Genomic DNA, 17,999 nt, shown 5'->3' with positions numbered 1-17,999 from the left:
CTGTGGTGGACACTACATTACCTGAAACCTAGTTTGGCATTTATATACTCTTATTTCCTGTTTTTAATATACTTTTAAGTATACGTGGCACAGTTTTTGATCCTTACCCTCAAAAAGTCACGATCACCACTAACCGAGCTACAGTTGTGACCTTCTCTGCGCCGCTTGCTTGATGACTGATTCTCCGCAAATGGAAAAAGACTGCACGGCTATCTCATAAACACAGACAGGAGGATGTAGTGGCACACCTTAAACTTGACCAGCTAAAGAATCTTACTCTTTGCTCAACCAGAAGGTTTTATAAGAGATGGCAGCCTTTCTTGCTGTATTATCAGAATTGGACAATGTAATTAATGTGTGGGACAAATGTAGGCTAAACTAAGGCTGATTTTCAGTTTATATTAGGGGGAGCAGCATCCTTATTGATTTGTATTTTGAAATAGTAACAGTAACTTTCAGCCTTCTGTCTACACTGAACACATTCATCTGTGGCAAGCGGAAATCACCATCAGACAAACCAGACTGGCAACGCACCAAGGGTGAAATCTGGTATTGCGCTCCGAGTTCCCCTTATCTGCTTGCTGTTTACTACCAGTCACAGAGTCCATCACTTGCAGCAGCACTGTTATCTCAGTGACCCAGGCAGCACGAGCAGAATGCTAGAGCAGCTGCTTTCGTCTCAGGCCAAAGTCTGTGTGTCCGTCTATGTGTGTTTTATAAGTTGGTGTTTGAGTCCTCCTCTCATACAAAAACACATAGACAATAGAGCATCATTTACCGATGAAAATGATCCAAACGGCACAACTAGCGGACCTTAATCAATCTTTTTAACTGGTCGGGTGCAAAAGAAGTCACTAATTTATTCAGAAAAGTTAAGCTGATAACATTTTGTGTGGAAAAAAGGCTTTTAATGGGTAACTGTTTAATGGCTCTAAACTAACGCAACCCACAAAACCTCGAACACACACACACACACACACACACACATATATATATATATATATATATATATATATATATATATAGCAGTAAAATGCTGAAAATCCACAACCACCTTGCAGTGTACATTTAATTTAAATTTCCCTACAATTACAACTACCTACACTAGTTCAGCAGCACAAACAGTGTCACATTCGTCTTAACGTTTAATCATAAAGCTTATGATCTCTCTACGGATAAAGAAAAATATCACCAGAATCTCACCCTGTGGAGGGGGTCATGATGCAGCCTCCACGATCAACAGTCATCCTGCAGCCACAGCCACGCTCCGGGGTGTCATGGTTCATGCCAAAATTGTGTCCCAGCTCGTGTGCCAAAGTCACGGCTGCACCCAGCGGGTTCTCAGAGTGATCCTGCGATGGAAAAATAGAGCACCCCAAAACATGACAACGTGTTAATTATGTGTAATCTTGTATGTTTGACTGTGCATGAAGCTCAAACAAAGTTATCTGAACAAGCTTTGAGTAAAAACCAAGCCTTACTAATGTGCACTGTCACTCATAAAAAAAAAAAAAAAAAGGAAAAGAAGAGAAAAAAGAAAATGTTAAATTCATAGATGACAATTTTTGAGCTGCAGAATCCCAAAACAGTTCAGTAACTGCCCGATCTGCCCGCTCATCCATCTTCTATTACTCATTCTCCTCATGGAGGCCTGAATTCATCTGCCATCCCATTACCCCTGCAGACCCAATCATACCTGCTGCTAGTGGAGACAGCTACTGCAGTAAGCTCTATAAACCTACCGCCGTATGACTGGCTGCTGCATTGATAAGCCAGACAACTGCCCCTCACAAGGCAGACAGAGACGGAGAATGACGAGAGAGAGAGAGAGAGGTGGAAGTTTGAGCTTCACCTTGTTTTGTAGACAGACGGGTTGAGAGAGAGAGAGAGACAGTGAGTGAGACGGACAGAGATGGTGGGAGTCTGAAGGGTGACTGAGAAATTAAATCAATGTCGTACGTCAAGGTGAGACTGGAAAAGGGACAAAGAGAGAGATGAATGACACGGCGACTCTTTCGTCTTCCAATGGAATCACATTGTGGTGATTAAAAAAATTGTGTTAAATTAATTACTCTAAGCAACCTCTAATTAAAGGTGCAGAGCTACAAAGACAGTTACATTTTGATGTGACTCATGTAGGACATAACAGAGGAACACAGTTAAATATTCTTATCGATGCTGTGACATTAAAAGAATTGTCAGACATTTTGACTGGCCCCTGCGCATGGTCGCCTAAATGCAGCCTAGAGAAGCACGTTTCAGCCTTATGACAGATAAATGCTGCATGACAAGTGGCATGGTGGTTAAATATTTAACAAGGCTGATCAATACATACCACAACCCCCAAAGATGTTTGTAGTTACACTCTTCATGATATGTATGATTCAGCGTTTCAAATCTGACAGCCCCTGAGAAAGAGGTCTCCCACGTAGCGACTGTATATCTCACTGTGGTCTTCAAATGTTCTCTGCCATGCACATGAGAAAATCACACGCTGCCTTTGAAGACAGGTTCATATGTCAAAGTTGAGAGCAAGCCAAGCTATTTTCTGTTCTGATTACAGAGCAGCATCGTGGGGAGCTGCACTCCGCCTTTTAACAAGAAAGATGGGAAAACTTTCCTCTGCTTCTGTCATGTGTGTCTCTATGTGTGTGTGTGTGTGTGTGTGTGTGTGTGTGTGTCTCTATGTGTGTGTGTGTGTGGCATTCATAGTTGAGTGCTTCCTCACAAAAAAAAAGTGTAATATCAGACTCAGCAGAAATGGATGAGACTCTCAGAGGCCACAGTCATTACTTTGAAGCAGCTATAAGCCATTGTTGTGATGTGGAGAATTTGATAGTGTTGGTTACAAGAAATGCTCTGATGGTCTTCCTGATATTATTTCCAGCCATGTGAGAAAATAACTCCCAGACAAGAACACCTTATAAAAAAAAAGTGGATATTGTTTGCCGTCACAGTTTAATCCTAACCATTCGCATATAAAGACCCATGTGAGTTTACAAGAAAAAATAAATAACATTACGATGTATAAACTGAAAGAACACGAGGACTAAATAAAGGATTTGAGGCCGATTAACATACATGGCAGTGTATGGTTTGAGAAATGGTTCATGTCATCTGGCCGCCCTTTAACTGGTTACATGGCCCTTTAATCTTGTTCCAAACCATCTGCCATCTGTAAGTAATGGGGAAGACAAACATCTGGAGACGCCTCACCACAGCCGTGGCCAGCAGAAAACATATCTATTAATGGGGGGCACACATCTGGGCTGGGGCGTAATGGAATTGGGCTGATAAGCACTTTGTGATCTGGCATGGGTGTCAAGTGCTACAGCAGGCAGGAGAACCCAACAGGCAGCTAATTTACTATTTGTACTAAATTAGTCTACTGGGGGTGATGCCCAGCTGTGTGTTGAGAAAAAAAAAAAAAAAAAAAAAAAGGTGCTTTGATTCAAATGTGTGTGCGTAAACGTTTTATCACATCTTGTGAAAAATGAACCAGGTAGACAGACTAGTCAGGATCAATCATAATGTTCACCCTCTCTCTGCCGTCCTCCATCTTACTCATTGGCTGATTGTGGGGTGTTTACACTTCAAATACTCGCTCTAACCCACATGAACTATGGTCCTCATTACATTCGGCGGCCGTATATCCTTCCACCATGCTTATCAGAGGTCTGCCTAACATCATTCAGTTCTCGGCATTACTCTTCACCCTTGTCATCTACACCACTGTTGTCTAGACTCCATCTGGGGGGGATCTTCACTCACACATACACTACTCACAAAAAGTTAGGGATATTCGGCTTTCAGGTGAAATTTCAGGATGAACCTAAAATGCATTCTAACCTTTCCAGGTGAACTTAATGTGACCTTCTCTAAACCTTTGAATGCACATGTCCAACTGTTCAGTGTCTCAGTACTTTTTGCACAAGTTGCTGTTCTCTAACAAGAAGCTTAACAGCAAAATTCACAACAGGTTTGATCCATGAATCCACCAATACATTTCCTGCTTCAGTTAGAATTGGTATTTAAACAGTCCTCCTCATCATGCTGTTCACATTCTGACATCATGAGTTTTCACTGAGCTTAGAGGGTCACAGAGTGTCATCAGGAGGTTGGAACAGTGATACAGAGACTGGAAGAGTCACAGAAAGGAGAGGAGTGGACGTCCTTTGGCCACATCCCAATTTATTGAGACACTGAAAATGTTTTGTTGTGGTATACCCACCACTGTTGTTAGATTTTCTTTCAATAAAGAACTTACCATTGCATGCTTCTACTTAAATGCCCTACTTTCACGATATAATATCACTGTCGCATTCACTTTTTCCATTTTCCATAAATTTCACCTGAAAGTCCAATATCCCTAACTTTTTGTGAGTAGTATATGTTTACATGGGGGTGAGGAGTTTTTGTCTCTATCAAGCATTTATCAATAAATCTTCTTGATCACTCCTCAAGCCTCTAGTGAAGTAAGTCTCTCCTTGCTGTAAAGGAAACGTGTTTTTGTTCAAACACTGTGGCCTTTGATTTGCCTCTGTGAGCTGCCAACTCTCTTAGAGATGTCACAGGAAAACCTGACTGAAGAACTGCAAGACTTCAAATGGCCTTCAAATACGAGGGTGTGTGTATCTGCCATCCAGTCCTTCTGAGAGTGTAATTTTACATCTTCCTTTGTTCACATGGGTGTTTGTGGTAATAATGAGGGCACAAATGTCGAAGGAGCGGCAGCACAAATATCATTATGTTTAAAAGCATGACTTCCTGCCACATTTGTCCATTAATGCCCTCCCAGCAAGCAACAAACACCTTTTCTGTGTAAATCATCTGGGCTGTGTTAGCCAGCTGTATTTGAACAATGCCGAGACTGATAAAATTAGGTGACACAGAGGAAGAGGAAGGTGGAGACGTGGTGGGAGAAGGTTTTATACTTACCATGACAATGCCTCCAGACTGCTCAACTGTGCACATGCTCATAATGGGTGCCATGCCAATGGTGGTGCCCTGGAAGTAAACGCCACTGCAAAAGGACAGAGGACAGAAGAGAGCGCAGATACACATTTTACAGCAGAAAAATGCTGAGACCTACATAAATAATCAAAATAAGTTGTAATTGCAAATGTAAATTGTACTGTAATGTATTGTATTATCATTTTGTGTTTTATTCCCAGTGTCAAATGTTTGGTGTGATATGACATGTGGTGTAAGTTCAAGCATCTGTTAATTACAATGTATATTTTAACACGGACCCCAGGAAGAGGAGTTGTTGCCAAGGTAACAACTACTCTTCCAAATAAATAATACATACAACAGTGAAGTTAATGAAAGACAGTTGAAAAAAAAAAGTGTGGTATTCTCTGGAAAATGGTTAGCACTAATGTGAATTCTAAGTGACTTTGTAGCTAATGGGCTTAGACATGTAAAACCACTAGGACTGCCCTGTTTTCCTGCACCAATATAAATATTTCTGTCCTCATTTCTGGGCTTAGTTTCTTCTCTTAAATTAAATTTCCACCTTATGAGCTGCGCATTGTCGTGAGGTTTCTGGGGCAGCAGTTTGACTTTCCTCCAGTCTAGGAACTCGTGCAGGGTGGTGAAGGGATCCTGGGTGATGGGGCATTTATCAGAGTCACTCCACACCTCCAGGCCCACCAGGGCCACCCGGATGTCCAGCGCTCTGTAGAACTGAAGGAGAACAGGTTGAAAAGCAGATGGTTAGTGTGGATAAGAAGGCCAGGAGATTTACAGAGCTTAGATCACACAAATGAACAAAAAAAAAAAAAACCACAGATGTCTGAGACTATCGTACCCTTTCACCTTTGGTTGATCAATGTGCTGAATTACATCACAGTTCATTCTGGCAGCTCTGAATCATTTTCCCTGTGCATCAGCATCTTGTTTTTCCCGATTGTTTTCCATGTGTCTGTCCCCTTAAATGGGAATGTTGCTATGTTTTATGCAGACGTCCAATCAGTGCTGATAGTAAGTGACATCATTTGAAGCAATAAATACCTCAATGAGTGCTATATTGACTGAGGAAGCTGACTTTCGCGGAACTGTGTCAGCACCAAATCTTTCCGAAGCCGCAGCCTCTGATGCATTTCTTTGGTCATATACTCTGGCTCAAAGAAATATACCTGAGTATACAAGTCACCCAAAACACTGTAGAATGTATCCTCGTCCATAACAGTCCGTGCATTTTGCGACGCCACTTTCACTGCTGGATACATAGCTCGCAATGCAAGCGAAGAGGAATAAGGAGCACAGAGGGGACTTAAAATCCAAGTTGAAACAGCCTGTAGTCCTTCCTTGCCCCCAACTGCACCACTGTACGCGCCAAATGTTGGCGCTGGTGCAGGAAGAACAACAGATTTTGAACCTGCGCCCCAGGGACATAAAACCCATCAGCAACAACTGCACCCATAGAAAGACATATGGTTAAAAATCAATGAAATGGCCCTTTAAAGTAAATTCCCCTCCCTACTGTATCTCCCAGCTACAGATCCACAGCCTTGGCAGAGGTTTTAGACTGTCTAAAAGCAGCTGTTTTAGTAGGACATTAATATATCACACAGTCATCCCATTAATCTTTGCTGCCAGCAATATTTCTATTTTAAAATAGTGATTTATCCCTCCTGTGGAAAGGGAAGAGGATGTTTTACCTTGTCCACATAATTGGCTATCTCTGCCAGTCTCTGCTTCACCTTCTCCACGTCCCTCCCCTGTTTCTGAAACTGAAGACAAAATTACATCGCGGTAAATTATATGTAATCAGTAGTAGAAATGGGAACATTTGAAAAACACCCACATGCGTTGCAGAAAGACGTAAATGATACAGTAGTTAGGGTAATTTTCAGGGTTACAAAACATTAAACAACACAGGGCACCCACAAAGGCAATATGTTTTACTGTGTGTTAGGAAGCACATCAAGCTGTGACCATCTGGATCTCAAAAAATCTCCCAGTGTTAGAGAGACGAATGGCACAGCCACAGGGAGTAGGTATATTGGCAGATCTGACAGCCTATAAAGCTCTGGATCCAAACTGCAGCAAAGTCAGACCTTCTATTTCCACCCAACTGGGTTTCCACCTGCATTGGTGTTGGTTCAAATCTTTGCCCGACAACACACTTGATCCGTTTTACTTTTTTTCATTTCCTTTCTTTCCATTCAGGTCAGTGGCATTAGCGGAGGGCCGCCAGGAGGAAACCCCACAATGAGCTCATCAATGCTTACAGGAGACTCCTCTGTATCCACACAGCTTTTTCCGGTTTCCTGTCTGGTTCATTGGGGAATCGTACAGCACTTCCTGTCAAAGCGGAGCCTCTGCCACAAGACCACACTGCTTGTTGCACACTGACCTAATTCAGCAGCCCCAGCGGGACACACTCCACTGTTACTACAGCTTACTCTGCTTTTTTTTTTCTGCTTATATGATGAACGGTGGCTGTCTTTTCAATGTGTTGTTTCTGTCACTGCATTTGTGAATGGAAGCAAGGAAGGTACATTACCTCTCTGTTGTCTGCAACAATGATGAGCTCAACGTACTTGGTTGTCTTCTGAGCATGCCTTTTATGCTGAAGTAAACACAGAGATACTGCATGTTAGAAATGTTTTGAGGTCTGCTAAAAATAACTGTCTTTCAAGGACTTATCTGCTTGATCATCCTAAAGATCTGGATCATTTCTGTTTCAAGCGCTGGCAAATATCATAGACACACAATTGATGTACTTGCGCTTCCTGCTAAACTAAGCTAATTGACTACTAGAGGTATCTTCATATTTAGCATAGAGATATGAGAGAGGTATCAATCGCCTCATCCCACTCTTGGAGAGTTACTGAACAAGCTATTTGTTTAAGTGAACGCTGCAACTGAGCCACCTGCAATATTATCTTACTTCAATATTTGCATTGTCATCACACACAAGCATACCAGGTCACACAGCCATTCATCCATCCATCTATTCATTCATTCATCTTTTTACCCAACCGTCCCACCTGTTCAGGAAGTGTAACTTACCAAAATACAGTTATTTTGGTAAGTTACACTTCCTGAATCAAGAGGAGTTCTTAATGCTTGGGAATAGTGGCAGATGGATGCTGCACCTGCTCTCTGTAAATCAATGGCCAAACCTGCATGGGACCTCGACTTTGGGATCTAAGCGCAGATAAAATGTGTCAAGCCCAAGGCAACACCCCTCTGGGAACTTCTCCAAACTGATCTGCTTGCCAATTTGCTGATCTTTGGTCAAATGCCCATTTATCTTTCATCAAATCTGTGTTTGTGTCAGCCTTCGGAATCATTTCACATTTAAATGCTTAAAAAATGCTCAAATTGATGACAATATAGGTTTGAACTGTGATATCTAAAGGCTCTGATACACGCTTTGCAATAAAAAAAAAACACAACACCAATCTCACCCTTGTGTGGAAGGATTGGAAAGGGTTTTTGATGTGGTTTTCAGGGGCGACAGAGGACATGTCGAAGCCGTGGCCGCAGGCTCCGGGGGTCAGTCTGAGTTCTTCTACTCGGTAGATGAAATGGGCACCGTTGTCATGGCCAGACGCTGGCTCAATGATGAATGATTTGTTTTCAAGAGTGATGAAGCCTCTGCGGAGACAGCAGCGCAAGTCTGAAAACAAAGCCTCAAAGCATAACTAATCTCTCAAATGCAGAGCTTGATTGAATGTGGCTCTCTCTAATTGAATATGTGACAACTGAGGTAGCCCTTCCATTTTACACGTCCACGTTTACTGAGGCCAAATATACATATATATATATATATATACGTATATATAAGTTATAAGTAACTATATCGCTTAAACACCAGCCTTGTAAGGATTAAGACTCCTCATGGCCTTATGCACAAAAGCTCTTTCAAATTCACTAATGAGTTTAGTATTATGGTCCATCAGCCCTCTTTATGTGTACCTTGAAATTTAATTGATCACATCTCCCATTCCTGATAAATACTATTTACCCTGTTTTGTTTATACTGTTAATGTTCTTCATAATTAGCCGTTATTGGGTTTACAAAAGGTCGTCATGGCAAACTGAACATTTCCTGCTTTCAGAAATGTTTTCTTGCAGTTAAATTAAGCAGAAGATGACACTGTGAATGGTTTTTGCTTTTTGTTAATGCCTAACTTTCAACTCTTCCAATAGTGGTTTGTCATTAGCAAACAGCAAGATGCCAATTACTGCCAAAATGTGCGCAGATATTTACTGGATGCCTCTGTGGACAAAGACAATGAGGTGTGACATTTTCTCCTATTCCAGTGAGTCACACACCAACTTACTGACATCGTGCTTAAGGGGTTTATGAGCGATGGGCTGCTGTGCAGACTGACTTAAGTAAATCTAAACATTGCGCTGGCAAATAGCACTTAAAGGGCAGTGATGAGATGCTGCCTGAATACAAAATGGTTATGCTTCTTACCGAAGGCCTGAGCAGGTGCTGAGGGTGACATCGGAGTTTGGATGTGCTAGCACCTCCCCATGGTAGTAGCAGTTATTCTGAAAGAGATAAACTGTTCATTTAAAAAAGCTTTTATATACTATAGATTACAACCTTTTATGCAAACAGAGCTTCCCCCACTGGACATTAAAATTGAAAATGTATTATATCTTGATAACTGCTTGTCACTGCTCTCATCTTACATCCAAACAGGACTGGATAGAGTGATTTTTTTTTGCTGATGCTGTCCTAAGTTAAGTGCTTTTAAATTAGCATGCATTGTAGAACAGTGTTCCTTCCTATCCCTCTTCGTAAAAACAGGACGTTTTGAAATTAATACAACCTACACAGTTGATGGGAGAAGCAGGAAAACTGACACAGATGGGAGGGGACAGTAATATGGTAATTGTTTTTCCTTCATTATTCCACCAGAGTGGTCTAGTAGAAGGAAAGGAGGACGTCTAAGGCTTCTCAGACGCTGTTGTCTGAGCCAGAGAGAAGAGGAGGTGACTCTCGTTAAGAGGAAATACAGACCTTCATTTACTGTCTAGCAGCACTCCAGTCCTCTTAAATCAATTGTCATTACACTACATTGACCGTTTCTTATACCCAATATTGAACTGCAGGAGGAAATACTTAGAGCTGAGACTTTTGCAAAACTTCTGTTTGACAAGTACAGTACAAATTACTGAGCCAGGTGGTGGTGGAGTCGGCATTCGTTACATTAAGTATAAAAATAGAGCAGCTACAAAGGCTCAGTGCTTAGGCTATGGTTGACCTAGATTACTTCACCTTTCATGCAAGAAAACATCAGGCAGCGATAGTGATTGTCTTCCGCAGTTATCCTCAGTGTGTCTGTGACTTTTAAAGTAGCTAAATGCATTGCAAGTGAAATATTTAGGCACAAGCACATTTTTAGAAGATTTCCTGAAGCTACAAAAAGCAGAACAGAGACAGAATACATCTTGGTTAACCCCTTAACATCCAGTTCTCCTGTTTTATTTCCCCCAAGGGTGGTAAAATTCAGATTATTTCACACGGTGCTACACTATTTTCTGATATATATATTTTGGATCTGCATATTTTGACTCTTAATTGAAAATATTACTATATAATGTTTATTTTAATCAAATGAAATGTTTACCACAAGACTCATTTACTTTTACCTGAAATTCAGCCAGACAACTTCGACATCTTTGGAGACTATAAACAAAGCGTGAGTTTGTAATGGCTGACCCATGACTGCTAAACTGCTGTGTTGAACGCTAGAGGAGAAGCAGCAAACTCATTATATTTTCACAGATTGTTTTGTCTTATCAGATAATCATAAAATGACAGAGCTTATTTACAATACATGTCTGCACTGATCCCTGATTAACGCATGGCTGATTGCTCCGCTCAGTGACAGCAGGTGCTCAAAGTGTGCAGCTGTGGGAGGCTTAACTAAGACAATACAGTATGTCTATTTGACAGCCTGATGTAACACTTATAAGATCCTCCCACTGAAAAACTAAAGTTGAGGGAGAGAGAGAGGGGAAAACACTGCTTGCATAACTTTGCGGGAAATAGACTTGTCAGTCATTGCTGAATTCTAAGCAACCTGTCAAAATGTCCTCACCTGCCTTCAGTGAAACAGTTATTTCAATCCAACTTAACTGCAAAAGGGCAAAACGGTTAACCACGTTAAAAAAAGAGTGAGGATGCTTTTCAAAGTCACAGTTTCTGCAACACTACAGAAATGTTATCCCTCCTCTACAATGGCTGCCTTCCTGTTGTCACACAATGAAATCTTTCTTTTTATTTAACTTGAGGTAGAAGTACCATCACGTACAAGTGGCATGGAGAATAAGTTCTGCCTGGATTTTCTCTTGGTAGCCACATAAACTGATTACATACAGTCAAGTGCCACAGTGAGTGGCCTTGATAAGTACCTGAAATTCAAAATGCACATCAATCTTTTCTTCATTTTCAAAAGAGTGGTAGGCACTTCATTTTAAATAGCTAACGTACAAATGGTATAGGAATAGAATATGAATAGATGCTAAGCTGCTAAAAGGGGATTTAATTATTAAATCCTGATGGCAATGTTGGCTTAAAAACAACCACCATAAAACACAGGTCATCATCAACTAAGGATAGATGTGACAGATTAAAGAAAATTAGATTTTTAACTACTGCATAAGATATAGTGTAAATTATCAGCTATAATTCTGATCCTCTATGTCAGGGGTGTCAAACATACGGCCCAGGGGCCAAAACCGCGGGCCGTATGTTTGGGATGACTTTGCAAAGTGTAAAAATTACAGAGAAGACAAGTTTCAGGTCGTTCATAATGTTTTGGAAAAAGATAGTTCATTAAATGTGAACACTTTCAGAATGTACTTGTACTTTTTTTGCACTAAAACAAAGGGAAAAATTTGGAGTTGTCGTTATTTATAGGTTATTATGCTATGATTTTACTGGTCCGGCCCACTTGAGATCAAATTGGGCTGTATGTGGCCCCTGAACTAAAATGAGTTTGACACCCCTGCTCTACATGTACAAAAAAAACATTTATCTACCTGTTAACATTTTTAGGGTCTGTGTTTACAGTGTGACTGCAGAGCACCACTGCACGTCAGCTTGACCGTAAATGTCAAAAGCACTCAAGTGCCATCGTACCGTGAAGTTGTGAGCACCGGTGACTGCACTTCCATCCTCGCGGTAATGTGTCTCAGTGTAATGGCTTGCAAAAAGACCCCTACAAAGAGAACAAAAAAAAAAAAAAAAAGAAAACAGACACATCAAATACCCAGGTATTTTTTTTGAACACCAAGAATGTGACATGATTAAAAAAAAGTCTGTTCTCTACGACCGCTAAGAGAACCTAACCCTTAGCTGACATTTTATGTAGATTCGGTGTTGCTTGTGAGGATTTTGAGAATAGCGTGGACGAAGTGCTTAGCATGCTGAGGACGGGAGAGACTTGATTTTCTGTGAATTTATTAGGTGATTTGTACGTGTCCTTGAATCCCCTGGCATTCAGCGTGACTGAGTAGAATCCCTGCTGAGGTAATTATTTTGTGGATGTGCATTATGTGTGTACGTGTGTGGATGGATTTTAAACTTAGTGTGTGTGAGTTTTCCTCTTAAGGCCGTGAGCAGATGGACGCAGTGAGCCCCACCTCAAGCATTGGCAAAGGAGCAGCAGGAACACCCATCTTTTGCAGCTGCATGATTACACTGACATCAGGCAGGAGGATGTGTGTGAATATGTGTGTGTGTGTGTATGAAAGGGAAAAAGAAAGAGTACTGGCAAATGAAAAGGTAACAGTGAAAAATGCAGACAAGTGACAATTTTTTTTCAACAACTCTGTATGTGACATGATTTTAAACTCCTGTCCAAAACATAAAAACTCCCGACATCATGGATTAAAGGTTAATTAAAAATTGTAACTTGGTCTGAAGCACAAAACCCTCACGTCAAACCAAAAAGTTTCAGAAAAGTGTCACAAATTGTCTGACTTCTTTGTCTGCGAAAATCATGGGATTTGTAGAGACAGAAGGGGAGATGGGGAGGATTTAAAGACAGGAACGCAGTGTTTGTCCAAAACACGGTGGGAATCATTCACATCCCACAGTGCCCTGCCATCCCACACAGCTTGCATGGACCACAAACCAGAATTAGATGGGTGGATTAAGCCAATAATGTGCTTCCCCCCCCCATACTTCAGTACCATTTAATATCTTATCTGTATATTTAAAGTTCATTTTCTATGGCCTGTTTAAAAAGGGATCAATCCTCAATGGCTCGAGCCTGACCACATTCAACTTCATTAAATACTTATTATCGCTTTAATGTGCCTTATCATGCCATTAGCAAGCTCTAAACCAAATCTGATAAGCCAGCGGCCAGTAATCACTTTAAAGAGCCCCGTACTGTATGTCTCATTAAAAATGGATGACACATCAGAGGGTAGTGCATGCTTAATGGAAAACCCCCAAATATGTGTCTTGTACTTTACTTAATACTTTAGACTTACTTGCAAAGCAGTGTTTGAAAAGCATCACTGATAAACAGCCACTTCCCAGAAACACTGGCATGATACTACGATGTTTTTTGCTAAAAAGGAGGGCAAACTCAAAATGCCCTAATAAAGAATGTGTTCGCAGTTAAGATGGGATTTGTGTCACGTGAGGAGTAAATCCAAGCAAATGCTCCCATGCTGTATTTCGGAGAGCCAGCTTAGGGCACTAGTACTGGTCCTGGTACTACGACGCATACTGTATTAAAGCTGTGGGGTTTACATGATGGAATCTGCCTCTAATCAACTTCTTGGCAAGAGTACACACAATTCATGGGGACATGAATGTTTGACGAGAGTTTCCTCTGACCTAGCTGGTTACCTTTCAGCACTATAGTGTGCGGTTGCGTATTTTACAAAGCTGAAAATGACCCTGTTGATTGCCAGATGTCCTTGGATCCCATTTCTCTTTACTGTCCCAGTATAGAGAAATAAATCTAAGCTGTTCGACTGACTACAACCCTCTAAAAACATGCCTGCATTCCACTTTTTCCTGCATCGAAGAAGAGATTTGAATTTGACATTTTCATTGAGAGCAGGTTGAGACGTGTAGGTCATGTTTTTCCACTAAACCTAAGCAATGGAGGGGAGCGAGTTTCTCTCTAAATACCACAACACTTCCATGTGATTAAACCTCCTCTCTTAGCAAGAACTACCCACCTCCATCCCTATTTTTGTCAAGACGCACATGTAGTCAATCACACGCAATTTAGATGGAGAGCGCTGGATAAGAGGTGGTCTGAAAATCACCATCAGTTCTCACCAGAAACCAGAAAGTGCTGCTTTTACTTTTCCTCTAGTATATCATAAGAGACAGGTGGTGAAATTTATGAATGGAGACGGAAGCTTCTGATGGATGTGCAAAATGACTTTCTTTTTTTAAAAAGTCTTCACTCCACACGAGGAAGATGATGGTCACAGCCTCAAACTGATCATATATATTGACAACTGGAACTGTAGAATATGTTGCAGCAGGTTTTAAGGACCCTGCAGAGTAACCCTGATCTTTGCTATTTAATTACTTATCATGTGCATTTTTAACAGAAAAATATTTTCCTTCTTAAATAACGTAAAACTCTAATTTCTTGAATCTAGACCCATTGATTTAATGCTACTAAATGTGTGTTGCGATTCATTAGACACAGCCTAACATCTAATTAACGATTCACTAGTGGTCGCCCAGGTTAATTGTGATGAATGAAGGGCTCTTTAATAGCACCACAGGGAGGCAGAAAATACTGTTGTTTGTCTTAAGAAATAATCTCCCATCTCTTTTCTTCAACATCTATTCTTCAGAACTAATTTAATTTCTCTGCAAATTAATTTACGGCATGAATTATTGATCGTTTCAAAAAGCCAGACGAATAGTTTTCCACACTTTCCCTTAGTATGTTGCTTGAGTATAATTTACTATTTGGTAAAGGCGTTCGAGTAGATCTTCGCGATTCTTCGTTGACCTTTCAAACTTGAAATCTTGATCCCTGATGTCTCAGATGAATGTATGTTCCTGTTCCCTTTCCATCTCTTCAGATAATTGGATTGCTAGATTTATCCTACACAGCAATGGCTGCCAGAGATGTGGCTAGCACAACGCAGGGACCAAACAGGCAAGGACACAGCAGAAAAACTCATTACAGTGGACCATACAAAATCCCTCTTCCTTTTTCTGTGGCATAAAAAGCAGTCAGATACGATTTTCTGTACTATCTGAAATTATAGCAGATAGAAGTGTTGTTGCAGAGCCACACGTTTTGGTAAGTTTCATTAAAAAAAAAGAACAAAATCAAACCCAGCAAACACAGGCGCACTACGACGGCATAATCGATTAAGCCAAAACTGGATGTATCACACGTTGTTTACATGAATCAGTGGTTTTAATATCATCCTTTTCTCAGGCACCCATGAGTACAATGTTCTGTGCAAATTTAAAGCACTGAGCCTCATTTACATATGTGACTCCATGCCTCATGTAATAATTCACCATTACACAAAGCCCCTTGAGCATGAAACCATTTGAGAGAAATGTGGCTCCTCTCACAGTCTCTGTGCTTCCTTTGAAGACTGCTAACTCCAGTGATTTCTTTTAATCCCCTCTACCCCACGAGCCTAACCCTAAGCCTTCCTATAGCTGCTACTTATGGTACTGTATGCCTAACTTGAAAAAGAGCAGACTACTACAGAAAGGGAGAGAGCTGGAGAAGGGAGGTGTGGTTGACAAGTCTAATTCTATTTCCACATACAGATGCGTTCCAAATTGATTTACATACAGCTCAGTGTCCCTTCAGCTTAGGCTTGGCTGTAGCGGGTGCACTGGAGTGTACAAAGCCAGCAAAGCCAAAGAAAACCAGGGAGAGGCAGAGAAGAGGGTGGGAGGAGTAGAGAGAGCAAAACAGAAAAATCCCCTGAACTGCAGAATTAGAGGAGTGCCTTCCTTCACTCTGCTTCTCTGGCTTCGTAAAAGATTACTCATGTAAATTTGTGCCTCTCTTGGTAACAACTTGGTAACACCCGCATACCTTAACCATAGCTCTTATAGATGTCAAATTCACTTTATTTACATTATGCTATGCTATACTCTATATTTTTAGGTTGGTAGCGGACTTCCCAGTTCATTTTTGAACTAGGTTATCTCATAATATGTTAATATTAATATACTATTAATAGTATAATATGACAGACAGCGCTAGGCATTTCACACTGAAAGAAAAATGGCGCTAGTAGCAAAGTCAAGGGAGCACCAGATGGATTCACGCTCTAGTAAAATGAATCTCTGCACCAATCCATGAAGCAGATGTGGGAATATTTCACTATAACATTTTGTAACTGAAAATCAGCTGGTGACAGTGCATGCAAATTCAGGGGATCACCAAAGTGATTCATCTTTCTCTTGGCACCTTGAATATCTGTACCAAATTTCATAGCAATCCATCCAATAGTTGTTTAGATATTTCCCACAAAAACAATATAACATTCGACCGTGAATCACCACAGTCAGAAGAATCCACATCTAGAATCCATGCATAGCTTTAAAACATTACATAGCAGTCTATACTGTACTTTTCAAGATTCTTCAGACTGGACCAAAGTGGTTGACCTGCCGACCAACTGACTGAGCCTCAGTGTTCCCGTTAGTGTGGCTAAAGTCACATTGATGAGAAAGCAGACTAAAATGGTCCAACATAAACACTCCCGCGGCCAGCAGACAAATATCAAACAAACAGGCTGATGGGCCATGACTGTTTAAATATTGACTGACCAAAGCAAAGATAGCTTCTTAATGAGTCAAGATCCATCTTTGCTTAGATAGACGTCACAAAGAGAGCAGCTTGTTCACAAAAGTCCGGGTATCAAAAATAGGATTCTGATCATACAAAAGAGAAAGAAAAACCAAATTCTGGGACTATAAATAGCCATTTCTAACAAGCTGTTTTTAGAGACTCAAGACCCAAAATAGAAGAGGTCTGGCCCACAACTTGCAAGCTACAGTGATGACAAAGACTGTTATAACTTGCTTTATACTTGACATTCAGTTTAGATCGAAACAAAACACCTGCCTTTTTGTCGTTCAGTCACCAAGAGGGTACACTCATTCAAACAACATTCTGTGTCTGTCTTTGTCCCTCACCTCAGGCTTCAAAGCTCTGTGTGTGATGTGGTGCCCAAGGCAAGTGAAGTCATCACAACAGTAAAACAAACCGCAGAGGGAGAAACGAGTCTCTCTGCACTAGAAAGCAGCCGTGAACGATGAACCGGGGTGTAGTGATACATTTCAGTAAGGCTGTCTTTTTCTCAAACACTCTCTACATTTTTTACAAAGTCACAGGCATTCGTGGGAAAATACAAATGCATGATAATATATTCAAATGTAATTTTTCCTGTATCACTGACCATATGATCTTCTTCGGGACTGCTTGACTTGTTACCAATGAAGACTGTCGGCCCCCTGAAAGATTATTTACGCGTGCTGACAAAAAGCAATAAGAGGAAATGATGGCAAGTAACAGGGAGGTCATACGATTTTCCCCTTGGGGGATCAGAGGCTCTTAATGGTCTGTGCCTATTAGTAAAATAAGGAGCATCCCCCTAAAGGAGACATTTTGATAACACTGATGTACTGCAGGTATCCACATTAGATTGCACTCTCAATCACTTTACAGCACACACTGAAAGACTTTTATTTCTTATTTTTAACCACCCAATTCTTATTACTGGCAGTGCGTCTTAAAATGTCTTGAGAATTGATATCAGAGTTTGGGTAAAAATGCAAGACTGAAGGTGCAAAACAAGGATTAAAAATGCTGTTGTGTCACGCTCACATGTCAGGTCAGTGTCATACATTACAATTTGCTCAATGTGATTATTTCCCTCAGTTGTGAAGTGAACTGCAGCCACCGCAGCTAACAGCAGTGCGGTACAGCAGAACTGTTAAAGAATGAAGTGTTTCTTAGCTGCTGGCCTACATGGCCGGAATATTT

The 17,999-nt window shown here is 40.9% G+C and overlaps 1 protein-coding gene across 1 annotated transcript in view; it reads right to left on the bottom strand.

Moving 5' to 3' along the window:
- adam12b (ADAM metallopeptidase domain 12b) overlaps positions 1-17,999 on the bottom strand; it is a 75,077-nt gene that overhangs the window by 29,456 nt on the left and 27,622 nt on the right. The window contains exons 4-11 of the mRNA XM_070841080.1: positions 12,122-12,200; positions 9,443-9,519; positions 8,424-8,613; positions 7,514-7,579; positions 6,666-6,737; positions 5,519-5,688; positions 4,939-5,023; positions 1,204-1,352 (exon numbers count right to left, since the gene is read on the bottom strand). Of these exons, the coding sequence (XP_070697181.1) occupies positions 1,204-1,352; positions 4,939-5,023; positions 5,519-5,688; positions 6,666-6,737; positions 7,514-7,579; positions 8,424-8,613; positions 9,443-9,519; positions 12,122-12,200 (888 nt within the window). The remainder of the gene's footprint in view (positions 1-1,203; positions 1,353-4,938; positions 5,024-5,518; positions 5,689-6,665; positions 6,738-7,513; positions 7,580-8,423; positions 8,614-9,442; positions 9,520-12,121; positions 12,201-17,999) is intronic.

Source organism: Pempheris klunzingeri, chromosome 12, assembly GCF_042242105.1.
Source record: "Pempheris klunzingeri isolate RE-2024b chromosome 12, fPemKlu1.hap1, whole genome shotgun sequence".
NCBI lineage: Eukaryota > Metazoa > Chordata > Actinopteri > Acropomatiformes > Pempheridae > Pempheris > Pempheris klunzingeri.
Note: the sequence above shows the minus strand (reverse complement) of the source record. Positions and strands in the feature narration are given on the sequence as shown.